Source organism: Mercenaria mercenaria, chromosome 4 (assembly GCF_021730395.1).
Source record: "Mercenaria mercenaria strain notata chromosome 4, MADL_Memer_1, whole genome shotgun sequence".
In the NCBI taxonomy this organism is placed as follows: domain Eukaryota; kingdom Metazoa; phylum Mollusca; class Bivalvia; order Venerida; family Veneridae; genus Mercenaria; species Mercenaria mercenaria.
The window spans coordinates 67535413-67554843 of record NC_069364.1 but is presented as its reverse complement, the minus strand read 5'-3'; the positions used below and the strand labels follow the sequence as shown (position 1 = coordinate 67554843).

Here is a 19431-nt window from a genome sequence, read left to right as displayed (position 1 = left end):
ATTCGGTCCTGATAATTGACGATTTCTGTAACACAAAGCGTTTATAATGTAAGTGTAAAGAGTAAAACACAGACAATCCGGGTCACGTCCCTTCCAAACCCTACATATCCTCCGCCCCTTGCTGTTAGTTAAAATCAGTTACTGTTTTAACTCGATCGACAATAGGTGACGATCATTGAACCATGATTTACCATTTTTGAAATGAGTTATCGTAAAAACACAAAAAGCAAGAAAACAAAAACGCCAAATACACCAAGCTAATTCAATTATTTATGGCATTTGTATACATCCAAACATTCAGAAGTATAAGAACCTTCGATTTATCCGTGTTATTTTCAAATGGTGGATGCTTACGTTACTTTCTGACTGTAAATTGTCAAATGCATTAATTCCTCATTGGCAATGCGAACAACACTAAGAAACACAAACAAAACGTTAAAAAATTAGTTATTATACATCGGCTTCTTCTTTAAGGTTATTCAATATTTTAATACAATAGACGATAGACGATAGCCCTGATATGAATGAACCTAAATTGCTATAATATAATGCGATATACATTCGAAAAAGAAACCCAATGGATAGTTTAGGGTAAAAAGATTAAAACATAAAAATGACAAGGTGAACATTATAAAATCGGCAGTCATGGGTGCAATCCGTGGTGTACCATTAATATGAACAATCTAAAATTTCTGCGGTTATCTTAAACATCTGAATAGTGTTTTAGCAAACAAATTTGAATTTTATTTGCAAGTTTCTGACAAATATGATTGGCCTGTCAAATCTAGATAAAACGAACGAAAGCATTCAAGATAGCAGCGATAAATGTAAGCATTGAAAGTTGTAGACTACTGCTCGAAGAAGAAACCATTGGTATAACAAGAGTCCCTGAAAGTAAGAAAAGCCAAGTTAGCCAAAGTTAAGGTTTACAATATTTAATAACTTAAAACTTTTGTAAAACTAGTCATGACATTTAATTGTTCATTACGAGGAATCAAATCAAACACACGGTCAGTTAGAAGCATGTTACATAACCAAGCAAAATAATAGCTGTCTCAGTTTCGTTGAACTTTTGTATAAGAGGCATTAAAATAAGCAACACTCTTCCAGACCATAAAGGATCTAATAAATGAAAACTATTTGTTTCTGTACTTGGACTGATTTTCATACTAGTACTTTAATAGATGTAAATGGACTCTACGAACCCAAAGGACAACACATTGTTCATATATTGCCGTAGTTGTAAATGTGATATTTTATATACACATTTATTTCAACTATTCTTGGCTGGGGGACAAGACTAAGGGCAGTAATAGAAATAATGCCATTTTGCATCATAAACACAATCCTTTATATATACAATACCTGTTTCGGCATTTCAATATAAGTAATATGATTAGATATATGTGTCAATCTGTCAAAGAGTAATTTTTAGAAAATCAGTGATAACTATAGATCAACCACTGAAATACCAAGAATAAAACAGTAATTTCTAACCTGAGGCAGTCATAAAATTACATTCCACCAAAGCATCATAGTTAAGCTTTTTGTAGAATTGTTCGCTTGTGGGGCATGTCTTCTTGATGGAATTCAGATTGCATACATGGATACTTGAAAATGTTATATAACATTCTGAATACTTGTATTTTTTACACACAGTTATAAATGTACTTGCAAGTTACATGCCAATATATAGATGTAGGTACCAACTTGTATAAAGATTTAAATAATAATGGAACTTTTTAACTCAAATATTTTGCAGTTCAATGCGAGCCTCATTACTAAGGCCTTTGAACTGGCAAATTAAGAAAGAAAAAGTCATTTGGTTGTCATACCGTAATGAAACTGTAGCATTAGAAAATGCTTTAAACGGAAAATTTTGTCAGATGCAGCTTGATTGATGTCTAAAGGTTAAAATGTGGGGAAGAATGATTCTTACCTACAAGCATTAGTAGAGGCAACCGTTGATGCACATTTTGTATATTCGTTCGAAACCACGAAACTCGTTAAGCATTTTGCAAACGCTTTGTAACCTGAAAACAAGACACAGACCTGAAAACTTTGAACTGATTTGTTTTATGTTGGCGACAGTTGGCAAATCCTATAGTAAAATATTATCCGTAAGACTTGGTCTGTAATACAAATTGAGGTTAAAAATAAGTTATGTGCTACAGACATCTTGCACCCTTGGGCTACCACTTTGAACAGTGCGATGCTACCCTAACATAGTATGAAAATGATATTCGTCTACGACATGTACTAATGATAATTAAACACTATCCATTGCTTGCTGGTGAACTTTCTTTATCATAATAATCTATGAACATTCCTAGGATGACCAGCATAACATGTTTAACAAAGGACCTCGGACATTTTCCCATTCAGACTGCCTATCCGATTAAGGAAAAAGAGACAAAGGGAAAGACTTCTGAAATTGCATAGTTACGATAGTTGAAGACCATTTCTTGTTATATGCGACTTCATTTTACAAGTTTATGAACAAAAAAGAAGACTTTGTAGGTATTTCTCATTCTCTTTTCTATTAAAATATGAACATAAATCATTTTTACATTTTAAAGATCTTTCCCCCTAGTGACGCAACAAAATAGTTCACATGCATTTGTAAATGATTATTATATAAGTATGCTGCAAAAAATGGTACTTGGTCACAGCGGGGAAAGTGTTTAAAATTGAAAAAAAAAAACTACGTACAGGGTGTCAGCAAATAAATTTTTACATAAATATTTGACACTTATTGCATGTGTTTCCTAAACCTTACATATCTACAGCTTTATTCATTTTGTAAATATTTCAAGCACAGAAAACACTAAACTAAATAAATAGCGGATATAGAAAGTCTAGCTAGAAAGCAGACTGATCCTTATAAGTATATCTTATGAATTTTTCAATCAGATCTGTTACCTCTTGACAGTCTAAGTCGATTGAGTGTCATCAGGATTGAAAACAACCTCGCAAGTGGCTTAGGCACATTAGTATCTGTCTTCAACGTGAACATGACAAAGAGACGAACTTCTTTGGGAATAGTGCCACTTTGGTGCAAGTTTTACCTTTTGTAGGATACAATGGAAGCGAACTTAGAATGCATTTTAAGAACAACATTTGCTTTTATTCGATCCAGCATTCTATACCCTAACAGAACTACACCAGACACCATCTCTTAAACTGACCCAGTTGCTTCCAGAACTAACACTGACGCCCATAGAACTAATACTGACTCGCCCAGAACTAACACTGACACCCCCAGAATTATTAACATCAATTCGCTCACACATCAGAAACTTATTCTGAAGCCAACCGAAATACTAGTAAGGACCTCAGAGAACTAACACAGACACCCTAAGAATATTTACATAAATGTTGATACTAGCTAGTGAAGTTCTGAAATGCTAAAAGTAAGGCATCCCTGAACCCACAGTGGATTAGGCAGTCTTCTGCACCCCTCCGCTTCAACTGAAAAAAGCCGACTACACCAATGTATGGCCAGCTACTCCACTGCATGTATTCAATTATAATCCTCCACATAATGCCCGGTCAGTATTGTACATGTATATAAATACAGTAAAGCAATAGATGTATAGATGCAATAGATGTTTATTTCATAAATGTCAATAAAACTGATAATCTGCATGGTATAAGTTTATTTATTGTGTTAAAATATTTCATAGTAGAAATAGCTTAAAGGCCAATGCTTATTTCAACTAAAAATACACATTTTAAATTTTTCAAAAATATGACCCTTAGTTACAAACTGTTCGAATTTCAAGAAAAGGAATATGAAATGAAACTCTTTTTTAACAGTTTGATAGGAATATAACTTATTTATCAGTATTTGAAGCTATTATATAAAACTATCAGCTATTGAAGTCAAGAAATAGCATTGAACTTGGGGCAAAATCTCCAGCATAATGTCCGATGTCCTTGTTATAAACCTTTTAGTACTGAAATATAATATTAACAAGAGCTCTACAAAGCCCGAAGTTACAGCAAATGAAGAGGAAGTAAAATTTAAATAAAATAATGTTTGATGTTAAATTTGGTGATGGGTGGGCGTTGGAGTGAGGATTGTGCGGCGATGGTGACGGGAAACTACACATTTGTGTGTGTTTCTTTGGATGGAAAGTTGGTGTTAGGAACGCGGGAGTAATATGGATTGTAGCTACTTGCAAGTAATTTCATTACCACCAACCTATTTTTCCATGTTTCAAGTTTAAAGTCAATACCTTGAATAGTTTTGAAGTTATTATCCGATCGCGAAATGCATAAAACTAACTTGTCCGTGCTGTGATCTTGACCTGTGACTTACCAACATAGTTCTTGCACTCTGCACATCACCCTATCACCATCTACCTATATAAGACTAAAGTCAATACCAAGAATGAACGAATATAACGCACATATTTGACTTTGCTATGACCGAGGCCTTTGTCCTACCGTCCAGGTTTAAGACACTGTTCATCATTTTATCGCTTCCTATTTATATACAAAATTTGAAATCAATACCTCGAACGGTTATGAAGTCAATGACGGATAGATTTGATATTTTATCAAAATTTTTGATCTTGACCTTTAACCTACTGATGCGGTGTGTGCTTTGTGCTCATCATCTTATCTCCAGATACCTGTACGCCAAGTTTAAATGCAATATCTTGAATGGTAATTAATTTATGTTCCGGCTACGACATAGGACGGACGAACGTACAAACAGACTGACAAACACACACTATCACATAATTCGTCCGTTTTTCCAAGATGGGTGTATAAAGTTGAATTAAAAAGATAAAGCAAATGTTTAAAATTGTCAAAAATACTAGTTTTGTCGGCGCATATGATCTCTGTTTGATTTTCGCTGGACTGAGATTGTTTTAATAGCGCGGAGACGTCAATGTTAGTAGAATGGCACAGTGTATGTACTTTCTGTAGACAGGTGGTATATCCTTTTGCTCTTCTACTAAAATGTAAAAATGTAAAGAGATTGGTTCTATAAAAGGCACCGTCATAAAATAAAAACTATACATTAAACATATTATAATCAAAATTATCGAATTAAAAAGTCCCTTTCCTACTTTTGCAAGGCATAATTTTCTATTCTTGAAGAACGTAATTAAGGAGCAGTGGTGTCATAAACAATACCGCTATAGAGGGTTTGGTGTTCAAAACGCGATAAATGAAATATTTATAATGGAGACAATTTACCTCCAGTAAAGCGTTACAAACGCTTTTCAATTTTCATCTTATAAAGTAGTAAAAACAACTCGTTTTCGTGTATTTCTTTAACAAATAGTCTGTCAGTACTTTAGTTTCAAGGTATTCTTAAATACAGCATTAATTTCCAGATATCAAAACTGTTAGTTCAGCTTAGTTCAACGTTGTACCGCTAACTGTTGAAAGAGAGGCCAGTCCAACGATACGTCCAAACAAAGTGTTTTACATGTGAATATAAGTATAGGACACAAATCTCTCATGACGCCGTTAAAAATAATTTAATATTAATGTCATGTTTACTGAATTTAAAAGAAAATTATGTTGACTCTAAACTTTACTTAATGTACTTAATGCACGAATTATTTGCAGTAAATGGCTTTACTTATGGCACAAACAAACTCGTACTTGTTATTATAAACTAAAGCACACATACAAATATATAATTAAGCATACGCACGTGCATATAAACTCAACATATTCTTCTGGATCGTTGGTTGTAGGTGGATTATATGCAGCGCTGCAGGCTTGGTCTGTGTTATTGTCGCAAGTGGTGACCGTTTTAATCAAATCTATAAATTTCAAGAAAAACGATAAAGGGTAATGGCTTCTGATTAGAAGTTAAGGCTGCAATCAAATCACGGACAATTAAAATTACAATATTTAAGATAATATACCTGCACCTGCATACAAATATAACTTACCAAAAACATGCTTCTGGTACAGGTAAGCACGTGTTTTATAAATTTACATTTTCATTTATTCATAACCATTCTACATAGTACCATGAAAAAACATCATGAATAATTGTGCTTTCTTTTCTTTCCATTAAATCATAGGACATAGATCGCAAAGATGAAAGGTATAGTCACAATCTCATAAAGCACCCCCGTCAAAAGGAACAGTTTTAATGATAACATCAAAATAATAAAAAAGCAAATATATATCGAAAAAATAAGACCGTTAAGAAATAAGGAAAATAAAAGGAAATAAATAAATGTGAACATTGAAACACTACATTGGGACAGTCAGCGGCAATAACTTTACTGGAAATTTCATTTATTTTAATCACAAGATATCATATGTTCAGGGAAATAAAAGTTTAATCCCACACGAGATCACACCTACCAATGTCTTGCGGACAATTCGGCGGAATAGCAACAGTTTTATTAAAAATATCCAAATCTTCTGGGCACATCAGATCAGTGTACTTATACGAGCATCCGACTGAATTCTTGAGAAATCTGGAAATCAAATTAATATGTTTTAACAGCTAAATTGTTCATTTCATGACAAGATCGCTTAAGTGTGCATTTCTTGACAATATCGAATGTTTCCCCCTAATATTTGAAATATTTGGAACGTACCAGTAGCATAAACGGTGTATCAAAAGATCTTGTGTACGTGCAAAACATCGTCTAGTCACTAAGAAGAGTTTTGCAGCGGCAGTATTGCATTTTATTACATACTCGTTTCTATTCCCCGTTAAGTTACACTATTGAACGTATTTATGATATCTACATATTAATATTTATACGTGTAAATGCGTATGTAACAAAAAAGGTTATTATCTTTGCATCAGAAAATATTTCCGCTGAAGAACTCGTGCATATTTCCCGATACAAAGCTAACAATTTATAAATGTAAGTCTTTCGATGACTGCAGAATTAATCTGAGTTTGTGATATTGACCTTTTGGGTTTCAGCCCCTTTTTACTAGCAACATTTTACTTTGCATTGGGGCACCACGGGTTTCGAGTTCTATTTTCTCTGTTCAAACTAAAATTTATTACTTAAATTTTGTTCAGTCTGTGCTAAACTCAAGGTCCTGTGTAGGGTGTTTTTCATCTTTCTCCTAAAAAGGGAAAATTCTTCAGTTGGTTTACCTTTTCTTGTCTTGCAATATCCTTGAAAACAAATCAAATTACTCGTTTTTTTTTCTGGAGAAATCTATTTTGATGATCAGATGCGACTGTAGATAAACTAACATAATCACACAGTGAAGAGTAAAATAAATAATTTTACCTGCACTGATCAGCAGGGTCAATTGTTTCGTTCAACGTTTTTCCAGTGACACACTCTTGGAAGGCACTGAGTTTAGGAAACATTGACTGACACTTCGTCAGTTCTCTGATCTCTGAAAACAGCCAATGGATTGCAGGATTTCAATAAAAAGAGACTATTAAATAATGGTAAAGAAGTTTTAGACATCTTTATCCGTCTGTTCATCATTTTAAACATAATTATTTTACTGTAGAGAAATTTCCGAAAGTGATGCTGGCAGGGCGTAAATATTTGTATAAAAAAGCAGGAGTGATGTTTTCGGTTATTTAAGACCATACGAAAGGGAGACTACTCTGCAGCGTTAATCTCTTAGATTTCTCTACTGCGGAAGTGCGTGGATGTCAAGGGCGAGTAAATAGGTGGCATAAACTAAATTTTAACACAGATTGTATACTCTAGTACTATTCTCATTATTTTTAGAATGACTTAAACAATCAAATTGTACTCTGATTGTACAGAAACTACGAACTGCTTTTGTTTCACAGCGCGCTTTAAAATCAAAATTCATATTCATGACTGAAATATTAAAACAAAATTCGTATCTGACATTACGTAATTCATATTATTTAAACATTTTCCTGTCTGGAATAACATAATTTTTATTAATGCTTGAGATATAATGAAACTTCATGTTGAAATCATCATTTTAGTTCTATTAACAATCTACCTGAACCAAACAAATAATACAAGGAAAAATAAAAACCTAGTTTTTTGCAACAGAATTAAGTGATATTTGTTCTTCATTGAATGTACTGAAATATATTATTTAGCTATCCTACAAACCGAATACAGTCATTCATGTATTCAAATTAACAAAAAGTAGAAAAATATAATAGTTTGCTTTTTTCCATGATTTAATAGAGGTTTTATAAACCGAAATTCTCGAAGTTTTACTGTATAATACTTACACTTGAAAGGATGCATTGGAATGGAAGCTAGTGTTTAATTTAAATACCTTTGTCGTCGGAACAATACAAGGCCGTCTGGGTTTCGTACTGCAGAATACCGCTGCTAATCGAAGAAAAGTCGAAACCATTTTTATCCTTACACAATTCGAATACTTTACGAAGACACCATTGATATTCAAGGCTCCTTTTGCTGAAGTGAGACACAAAGTATGAGCTGTATAAATGTCAGTAGCCCACCTGCTTAGCTCAATAGGGAGAGCGCAGATGTATGGATCGCAGGGTCGTGAGTTCGAGCCCTGGGCGAGGCGGTTCTCCGTGACGATTTGATAAAAGATATTGTGCCTGAAATTATTCGTCCTCCACCTCTGATTCATGTAGGGAAGTTGACAGTTACTTGCGGAGAACAGGTTTGTACTGGAACAAAATCCATGAACACTGCTTAGATTAACTACCAACCGTTACATAACTAAAATACTGTTGAAAAACGGCGTAAATACCAAAGCAAAACAAAATTTCAATGTCAGTAACAACAAAAAGTGCAACAGTTTAAAATAGATCATGTCTCCAGATCAACATAAACTTGATAAAGAAACATTATTTTAAACATAAATACATGCATTTGTTTACATTTGTACTCTGTACTTTTTATTTATGACACAAGTGTAGATTCCTTACATTAATTTACATTTACAGATACGTCAATTTCTAAAGCGTGGCTGAATTCATTCGCGAGCTTTTCTACATATCTTATCTTCTGTTAGCTAAATAAATTGCACAAAAATAAAATAAATTTTGAGTTGCGTTCCTTTAATTTAAGTCTAAGATGCATCATATAAAAATGAAATTGTCTAACAGTATTTTATTTTTCAAGACTTGTGCCATTTCACATAGCATAATTTCGAAAACTAAATAAGATTAAAAATGAAGTTTTATTTAATCTTGGGAGGTATTGAGTGGAGTTGTTACTATATAAGTATATAGTATATAATAATAAAATAAATATAAGTCAAAAATTGAAGAAAAGGAATGACTATCTGTGTCACTGAAAAAAATCATGGACTGTTACTAGACAGCATACATTATATACAATAAAAACAATTAATCATATTCATCATGATTGCAGTATTACGTTTATATTTATTTGGCTAGTTTAAATATATTCAGACGATGACTTTTCAGATTTCAATTAATATGTAATAACATATTTCAATGTTGTAACCTTCGAATACTGTCCAGTCTAATGGAAGTTTATATGGCTACACAAATGCAAGCGGAACAAATATCTTTTAACTGAATACCCGTCATCATTGTTCTCTCAAAGTGCGTTCTTTGTTACAATTTCCTTATTTCAACATGTGATTCAAACCTGATAAAAATTAAGAAACAAAGAACATAGTACTCTTTGCTCAATAAATCAATAAAATCTGTGCAACAAAGCATCACAATAGCAGAATTGGTTTGATTCTAGTCTGTTCATTAGAGGTTATGCAATGTGCAGTGTCACTCACAACCTAAACCCGACCAGCACTGAATTATGCGGATATTATTATGATTATTATAGTAAAAAGTCGTATACTACATGATCCCAAAGGACAAGAAAATATGGAGACATATAGTCATGAGGGACTTTTATAGCCTTCGCATGGCTTGTAAAGACTGCCGTTGTGACAATTAATAAAAGTAAAAGAATATAAAACGCAACCAGGCAACACGTTAGCAGAAACGGTTTGGTTGAAACTATTTAAGAGGTGTCATGAAATGTGCGAAACCATGCAAGCCCCCTAGAATCGGTTTAAAGGGAATTCTAAAGATACGTAAAAATGATCGTACTCTATGATCCGAAAAGATCAAAGGATATAGCAATACTGAGTCCAAGTATGGGGAGACTTTTTAGTTTTTACCACATGGCACCTAAATTGAATAATTAATATTCTGCGCATGTTGAGGTATGACAGTACGTTATGACTTTTCGACTATTGAACAACAAGCCTTCAATGAACATTATATTACATGAGACTGGAAAATAAATTGTCATAATTTTTTCTCAAAATTTGACTTCAGCCTTGCAAAATTTATTGTTAGGATATAGATCTGCCAATAGCACAATTTATTTACACATGCTTTAGTGGTCATGTGATGATATTACTATTTAATTTTTTATTACATGTAACGGTTAACGAAACTGATAAGAGCAATTTGCATAAAAGGTAAAAATATCCTACCTGCATATAAAGTTTGCAATTTCCGTAGCTGATGAGTTTACCATTGATGGAGGTTTATAAGCTACAGAGCATGCTTCCTGCATATTTTCGTCACATGCACTCGCCTCTTGACTGTTTTCTAAAGTAATTTAACAAACTTGATTATAAAAGTATTTCTATTTATTAAATGACAGGGTCCAATAATTACGACTAGAAGGCATTGGTAAAATCGTCTGATTTTATAACTGCAGTAAGATCGTGTGAAAAGGCCTAACAATACTAAAAGAATTAGCGCGATAACCGATCGGTGTGACTTTATACTAAAGAACATTTTTGATGTTTTAGGGCTAAAAGAAAAATATGCTAATGGGATATGCAATATACTTATGCACACAATTTGTCTGATAGCACATTACTATCAAAGTTTGTCTGCATTGAACAGTAAAGTAATGATCAGCAGATGGAATTTCTCAACCGATTTTAATACTTTTAGAACAGCGGATACAACTTTTTTGCTATTTGTAACAGTTTGACTTTGGTCAAATAGCCATTGTTGAGCTGCAGTACCTACTTGACGTTTGCAGGAACAGTGAGTCTAACGTTATATATAGAGGTCACTTGTGCAAACGATAGGTATTAAGTCAAAAGTGTTACATACTTTTAATTTGTAAACTTTCGTCAAACAGTTTCCAATATACACACCAATGGATATTGTGACATCGTTCATACAAATTTGAAATCTACGTCTAAACGACGATGTATCTAAACCTAGATCTTTAACAAACTCTTAAATTCATTGTTTATTTTGTCAAAATGTATGGGGACTTTTTGATTGAATTGAATTTTGTTGGAGTCTGTTCAAATGATATAACTCTAAATTGTTAAGTAAGTTTCAAGACGACTTATCGGATATCCACATTGAATTGTTCTGATGCATTTGTTGATCAACTGAGCTGGATACTGTATATATTATGTTAATGAGACAAGAGATATAATGCATGTTAACTTCAGTTTTAATACTTTAACTAAAAAAGGAATGGAAATATAAATCAGAAATGTTTTCATTTGTGTAGAGTATATAAAATTATAAAATGCATGTCTTTCTACAAACCAAAGTCCGGATTACAATTTCCAGTGCTTTTTGCGTTTTCTTTGAATGCACCAATAGAATCAGGACACATCAGTTCTGTGTATTTGTATGAGCATCCTAACGTACTCTCGAAAAACCTACAAGACAATACTCAGTGGCATTGAAACAGTAATTTTCAGAACAAAATAAAACTGTTAACACAAAAAGAATGTGTATGATTTTGCAGAAAGAAATACTATGACTTTGTATAGAAATTGTATATACCCCTCTTGCTGTTCCGAAAAGGCGCGTTGAAAAATAACATATGAGATAAAAATAAAAGTGTCAGGACAAAACATAACACCTGTTTCTCCATACACTTCATTTCATTGTATCACTTAAACTCTTGCAAAAATATTCACCAGTTGAAAATAAATGCCTATAAGAAAAATGTACCATTTCATTCAAACAATTGTGAGGACAGTAATACGGAACAATCCACTATCACCTGAAGAGCAGAAGACTTACTTGCATGTGTCTGTAGGATCTAAAGTCTTGTTCAATGTTTCACCAGTAATACAATCAATGTAGCCTTGAATATTTGGAAGAAGTAGTTGACAAGAAAGAAGCTCGTTATAATCTGGAAAGAATAAATATATATTAAGAGACTTATCGTAAACTTACTTTTATTTGAATTTGGAATGTTCTGCTCAGATTGTTCATAGGCAAAATTTATTATCTGGTTCTACGAGATATACTAGAATTTACCTGGCGGTACCCAGTTCAAACATAAAATGTTAGCAAATTTGAAAATTAATGTTGATGTTCAAAATGTATTGTAACAACGTATGCATATGAGAGTTTCTCAAAATAGTTAAAGATGAAATAATTTCTTTTGCAGAAGATCTATCAAATAGCTCAAAAGTATATTGTTTTCCTTTCTTATTTACAATGATTTCATGTATCTATGTGTTCACAGTTACTATTATATTTATTGTTATTCTTTTAAAACAATGTTAACACCTGTCGCATTACGGCAAACTTTATCGTACGAGAAATTGGGTGGAACATTGGACAGTGTAGAGTTAATGACTGCGGCGTCAGTATTTGGACCACATGTTGGATCTAAATTGTCTCTCAGGCACTGTATTGATTCCGCAACACCAGTACTGCAATGAAAAAAACAACAACAAATGAACATTCCAGCTGAACTAAATTTTTACCATTTTTATCTATTCAGTAAAATATCTTTGTATGAAAACTAAAAAAAAAGAAAATGAGTATTTAGGAATGAAACATTATGAAAGGAGGGTCAAAAATATTCAGAACTTTCTAAACGTAAAGCATTACAAAACCAAAAACCAAAGAGTTTGGATCACAAATGAATTTAAATAGCAGACGTATTGGGAAATCGTGGTTAAGCAGCACAAATGGAATTTTTTTGCAGAAGCCGCTTATTTACTAAGATTACAAAATCATTTGGAAGATATATAAGTTTGCCTTTATAAGATAGGTCGTGGTTTGTTATCATTATTGTCAAGAAATAATAAAAATGTACAAAAACTTTATATTGATTATGAAAATATGAGATTCGAAAGTTGTTACAGTTCAGTTGGCTTTTACAGGTATCATTTGTAAGTGTTATTTCTAAGGATTCTACCTTAAAAAGTTTTCGATTTCCCCACCCAAACACTTAAACATCAATATCATTCATATTGCAGGGATGGTATCTAAAAATTCAAATTGCATCTGATATCACTTTTCGATGAAAACTTAATGCCGGAGTACCTCAATTATATAATGGTTTAACTTTCATAATTCACTTTTAATTTTGAAAGATAATATTTAATACAAGTTAAAACATACCAAAAGTTCCTTCTAGGGCACATCTATGTAAATATAAGATGACCATCTTGTAAAATTCTGGTTGCAATTTCTATTTTATACTGCCAAAAAATATCGGGTAAGTATTTACGCTAGTTATTTTAACAGAAATTGTTAAATCCAACAACAAATTAAATCTGTTCCCTCTTTCAGTAGGGTAAATACGGCAATAAGACATTGACCTGGTCAGTCTATTATGATTCGATGTGTGAATTATGAGCACATTTTCAGATTACAGGTATCACTAGTCACACTCAATGCGGTCATCCCTATTATTAGTAACAAACACACGTGGCAGAGAGATTTTCGGACAGTAGAATTCTATAGCACATAGTTAATTTAAAAGAGAAGGAATAATGACAAATAAGGTCCTACTTCGGAATGTGAAGCCAGTGACAGAGGACAGTTTAGTTATCTGAACATATCGATATGCATGGATTCGGATGTTTTTCCCAAAAGTATTGTTTACTTCAATATATATGAATAATCATTCGAACAAAATATTGAGCATTATCTTTCATTTTCCAATGAACTAATCAAAGACATCTTGTATTGATTACTGCCGATAATTCACAGTTGTTGTATGATCATATGAACGGAAACATTATTCGTGAGAAAGAAAAAACAGACATTATGAATTTTACGACATTGAATCCCTCACCATTTACAAGATTCGTGTGCCAAGAATAATCAAGGCCTTAAACTGTATTGGTTAAAATCAGAGCGATATAAAAATGTATATTCTATTGTATAGTCACACCAAAACCTTACCAAAAGCTGTGCGGAAAGAAGTTATTTCACTTTTTAAGAGAATCCCTTGTGTTTCAAATGTACCTAATTTACGCGATATGCACTTCAGTTTTGCACTTGATTTATTGTTGTTGTCGTTGAATACGTAGCCTTAGGTACCATCTGTACATATTGTGTTCTTTGTTAGTCCCCTATTTGTTGAAAACCAGTTGCGGAACTATAGGAATGCGCTTTTCCGTCCGTCCGTCATTCCGTCCGTCCGTCCGTCCGAGCCCGCGAAATGATGGTTAAGTGACTTCATAACGGTACTTTCTCTTTGATGTCATTCATTCCGTTCTGTTTATGTGACCTTTTTCTTTTTATGTGACTGACAGAACAATAGAGAGAACAATGGGGATGTCACATAAATACCGTTTCGTGAGAATGTCCGACCGTCCGTCCGTCCGCAATTTCATGTCCGGTCCATAACTTTGTCATCCATAAAGGGATTTCGATATTACTTGGCACAAATAATTTCCATGATAAGACGACGTGTCATGTGCAAAACCCGGACCCCTAGCTTAAAGGTCAAGGTCACAATTTGAGGTCAAACGTCAACAGAGCTTTTTTCCTGTCCGGTCCATAACTCTGCCATCCATGAAGGGATTTTAATACTACAAGGCACAAGTGTACCTCATAATAAGACAATGTGTCATGCACAACTTTTAGACCCCTACCTCAAAGGTCAAGGTCACACTTAGCAGTCAAATGTTAACATGGCATGAACAGGGTTTGTTTCGTGTCCGGTCCATAACTTTATCATCCATAAAAGGATTTTATTATTACTTGGCAAAAATGTTCCCAATGATGAGACGACGTGTCATGCACAAAACCCGGACCCCTAGCTTAAAGGTCAAGGTTACAATTTAAGGTCAAAGGTCAATAGAGTTTTTTCCTGTCCCGTCCAAAACTCTGTCATCCATGAAGGGATCTTAATATTACTTGGCACAAATGTTTCCCATGATGAGACGACATGCCATGCACAAAACCCGGATCCCTAGCTTAAAGGTCAAGGTCACAATTTGAGGTCAAAGGTCAACAGAGCTTTTATCATTCTCCGTTTATAACTCTGTCATCCATAAAGGGATTTTAATATCACTTGGCACAGATGTACCTCATAATAAGACGATGTGTCATGCACAACCTTTAGACCTTTAGCTCAAAGGTCAAGGTCACACTTGGCAGTCAAATGTTAACATGGCATGAACAGCGTTTTTCATGTCCGGTCAATAACTCTGCCATCCATGAAGGTTTTTTTTTTAATATTACTTGGCACAGTAGTTCCCCATGATGCGATGAAGTGTCATGCACAAAACCTTGAACCCTAGCTCAAAAGTCCAGGTCATAATTGGAGGTCAAAGGTCGATAGGTTTGTTTTCATGTCAGGTCAAGAACTTTGACGCCCATCAAGGGATTTTAAAATTACTTGGCATAAAATTTCCCCATGATGAAACGACGTGTCATGGGCAACACCCAGAATCCTAGCTTGAAAGTCAAGGTCACACTTGGAGATCAAAGGTTAATGGGTCATTTTTCCTGTATGGTGTATAAATTGGTCATGCAAAACAAATGTTCACCACTATGAGAGGGAGTGTCATGCACAAGAACCTGGTCCCTAGGTCGAAGGTCAAGGTCACACACAGATGCCAAAGGTCAGATACAAGAACGACTTTGTCTGGAAAACTTCTTCTTCATGCATAGAGGGATTTTGATGTAGCTTGGCATAAATGTTCACTATCACGAGACGGATTGTTGTGCGCGAGAACCAGTCCCTTGGTCTTATGTCAAGGTCACGCTTAGAGGTCAAATGCCAAATTCCAGAATGACTTTGTCCGGAAAATTTCTGCTTTATGCATGGAGGGATTTTGCTGTAACCTGGCACAAATGTTACCACCATGCGGCACTCTTGTTTTTTAGAATTATGTCTCTTTGTTTTACTATAAGTAGCTTAACTTGTAACTTACTTATTACAGGCCGTAGAGAAAAATCGAGGCCAGTTTTCTGTGGTACAACAAGCATGTTACAACCAATCTTTAGGTGTATTTTGACTTATCTCTACCTGGTAAAAAGGTTTGTGTGGATTCATATGTTTCTTTTGTGTGTATTTTTTTAAACTATAAATAACGTTACCATTTTGATAATCGGCCAAAAATGTTAAAAACAAATATAGGGTTTTATATATACAAATTTTAATCTAAGTCTTGTTTATAACATGCTGTATATATAGTGCAATAGTGTTTATACATCATTGACAGATATCAGTTCATTATGCTATACTGCAGTAGAGAAAATAAGGTGCCTTCCAGTAAGGGACTTTGTATTGCATTGCAATACTTCATTCACTTTTTTTATTGTAGCATCTAACAATTCTTATTTACATGTATTTCAGTGAACAGACTATACAAAAAACTTGCTGAAATACTTTGTTACACGTACTTTGTTTGCACATTATATATACATTTAGTCCTATGTAAGAAAGTACTACCTATTCAGAAAACCTTTTAGCCTTAGTACTTGTAATCTGTATTCACAAATATTTCAGAACAAAAGAATGGTCAGTGGGTATTTCTGTTTCTTCCTGTATTTGCTTGTAATTTACAGTTTCCGAGTCTCTCTTTTGGCAGCCGATTCGATTGCATTTGAACTATACATATCAATACTTTATTGATTATACACAGTTAACACTTACCCGCAATAGAAATCCAACAAACCCTGCCTGTCAAAGGTAACATCACCATTTCCTGTGACGTTTACAAGGGATGTAAAATCATTTGTGCAGTTCTCGAACACGTCAATTTTACAGTTGGGCTGTGCAGGTGTGGTCGCAGTTAAACCTAAAAGTCACGGGCCAAATATCTTATAACTCGGTTAAAACGCCAAAGGTTATTGTACATGTATGATCCACTGTTACATAAATTATAAACTTGCTGGTAAAGCTTTATAATTAGTTCTAACCCTTACCCTGCTAAATTTCTAAAATGAACGTGTCAATCTTTCAGTTTAGACTGAACCATTAACTGTTGTAAGGGTTACCTTAACCCTGCCAAAAAGTACTAACTGGAATGCGAACAGAGCAAATCTTGATAAGACTGCATGGATGTGCAGGCTACTCATGTTCAACATTGGTCGCAAAGGCAGAACTAATCTTGTCCAGCGTGATAACTGCTACTGCAAACTTTACAACTGCTACTGCTGCAAAGGAAACTGCTACTGCTTACCACTTTACCGCTACTGCTGCTACAGCTAGTGCCAGTTTCATATGTCTGCTATTGCAATTGATGCTTATGATAATTAAAATTTTCTGATTTTTTTTCTGCTACTATTGTTACTGTGAATTTCGCGTGTTTGCTGCTGCTACTTCTGATACTCTTACTACAAATTTTATATATTCTTACTTTTCTACTGCTCGCTGCTACATATACTGCTAACTTTCTATGCGTTAAGTTTGCTGCTACATTTTTCTATATCATTATATACAAATAAATGAGTCGTGCCATGAGAAAACAAACATAGTGGGTTTGCGACCAGCGTGGATTCAGACAAGCATGCGCATCCGCGCAGTCTGGTCAGGATCCATGCTGTTCGCTAACAGTTTCTCCAATTCCAATAGGCTTTAAAAACGTACAGCATGGATCCTGACCAGACTGCGCGGCTGCGCAAGCTGGTCTGGATCCATGCAGGTCGCAAAGCCACTATGTTGGTTTTCTTATGGCACGGCTAATTTATCATTTTTTGTTATTTCTTATGTTTGTTATTGACATCGTGTGCATATGTCCTAGTCTTCAAAATGTTGATAGCATAGTGGAATTTTCTTGTATTTTGAAATCAATTCTTAATTTACCGCCTTTGATGGCTCTGCCAATTTAAGTGCGATATTAAATACAGTGCTATTATATTTATGTTTTTTTTTTTCAATTTGACATCTATTTTTGTGGATTAATATAAAGTTTAAATAAGGACCTTCGAGCGTGTTAGAACATTTTAGTTAGTATGGATTATTCATCTCTTCAAACCAAAATTAATAAAACAGCTGTGATAAAGTTTGGAACATTGTAGCAACGCGGCACAATACAGTTCACAATAAATTTAATATTAAAAATTACTTTCAAAAATCTTACCTTTTGTCGTGGAGAAATCGTCCAGTATGAATCCTACTAAAACAAAACAAATGCATTAACTTATGATCTAGCGAGATAGGATCAGCAACAAATATTTACTATATATATCTGGGAAAACATTTGGAGATTTTCGGTTGATACAAGTAAATGTATGAACATACCACAAAAAAAGTCGTTATCTAATTTGGAACACGTCGCAACAGAAAATCGTATAGTGGTATACTGTAATGACTGATTGCTGCAATTTCCTGGTTTAGCTCTTTCGCAGCGACACAATGACATGCGTCGTATTGACGCCCCGCCGATTGTCGTCCCGTCAAACGTTTTAATTTCCTTTTTAAACAACATTTTGCACATTTGTTAAAAAAGGAAAAGAAACAAGAAAAAAAAAAGAAAAAAAGGAAAAAACACAGTTTTGTAAGAATAAAGAACACGGCACGTACCTGATATTCCATTCAGTATATAAAGTAGCACTGACAGTATTTGAAACACTTTCATGTTCGTACGTTATACTTAACGATAAATCTTGGATGATAAGTTAAAACCTAGTTTTAAATAAACCTTTTATAGTCCTCAAACGAATGTACATTTCAGGTCAAAACTTCGGTTCAAATTTTGACATTACAAACATTTACTAAAATTCACAAAAATAGAAACCGGAGGACGTTATATACGAATATTAGTTTAAACATATCTTATTTATTCAAGTCAGTAATATTTGCAGTGATGAGGAAGTTTGACAGACAGCTGATTAATTAGCTTTGACTTGTCCTTTTCCTAAAAATAATAATGTTTGGCACGTCTTTGCCAAATAAGCAAAATTATTCGATAAAAAGGAAAGAAGTAAAATTAATACCAAATTGATGCTGAAGTTAAGCAATAAATGAATAAAAGAAAATGTAATAAGTTACACTATGTCGTTGTAAACGTGAAACCCTGAACATAGGATGGTGTTTGGATTAAGATAAAGCCTGTAGAGTTTAGAAAATTCAAGATATTCAATACCTTTTTCTTCGATTGAAATTACACATAAACTGACGTCAGCATTCCGACTTTATTTAAACAATTATATTTTCGAATACGTCTAAATCTAATATTGCTTTAAAAGTGGTGTGAAACTCAAATTGCCCTAATTTCAAATATTTTAGCGCTTGCCAAGTGAATTGAATTTAGAGGTTG

General features: G+C 33.8%; 1 protein-coding gene across 1 annotated transcript; it reads right to left on the bottom strand.

Moving 5' to 3' along the window:
- Positions 1-334: 334 nt before the first annotated feature.
- Positions 335-18826, bottom strand: LOC123553467 (uncharacterized). The gene is made up of 15 exons (XM_045343174.2): positions 18696-18826; positions 18253-18285; positions 16824-16968; positions 12485-12630; positions 11990-12101; positions 11504-11619; positions 10414-10531; positions 8239-8381; positions 7245-7356; positions 6349-6464; positions 5681-5792; positions 4830-4969; positions 1940-2033; positions 1498-1610; positions 335-888 (listed from the first exon to the last, which is right to left on the bottom strand). The coding sequence occupies exons 1-15, from the start codon at positions 18748-18750 to the stop codon at positions 785-787; spliced, it is 1659 nt and encodes a 552-aa protein (XP_045199109.2). The 5' UTR covers positions 18751-18826; the 3' UTR covers positions 335-784.
- Positions 18827-19431: the final 605 nt, after the last annotated feature.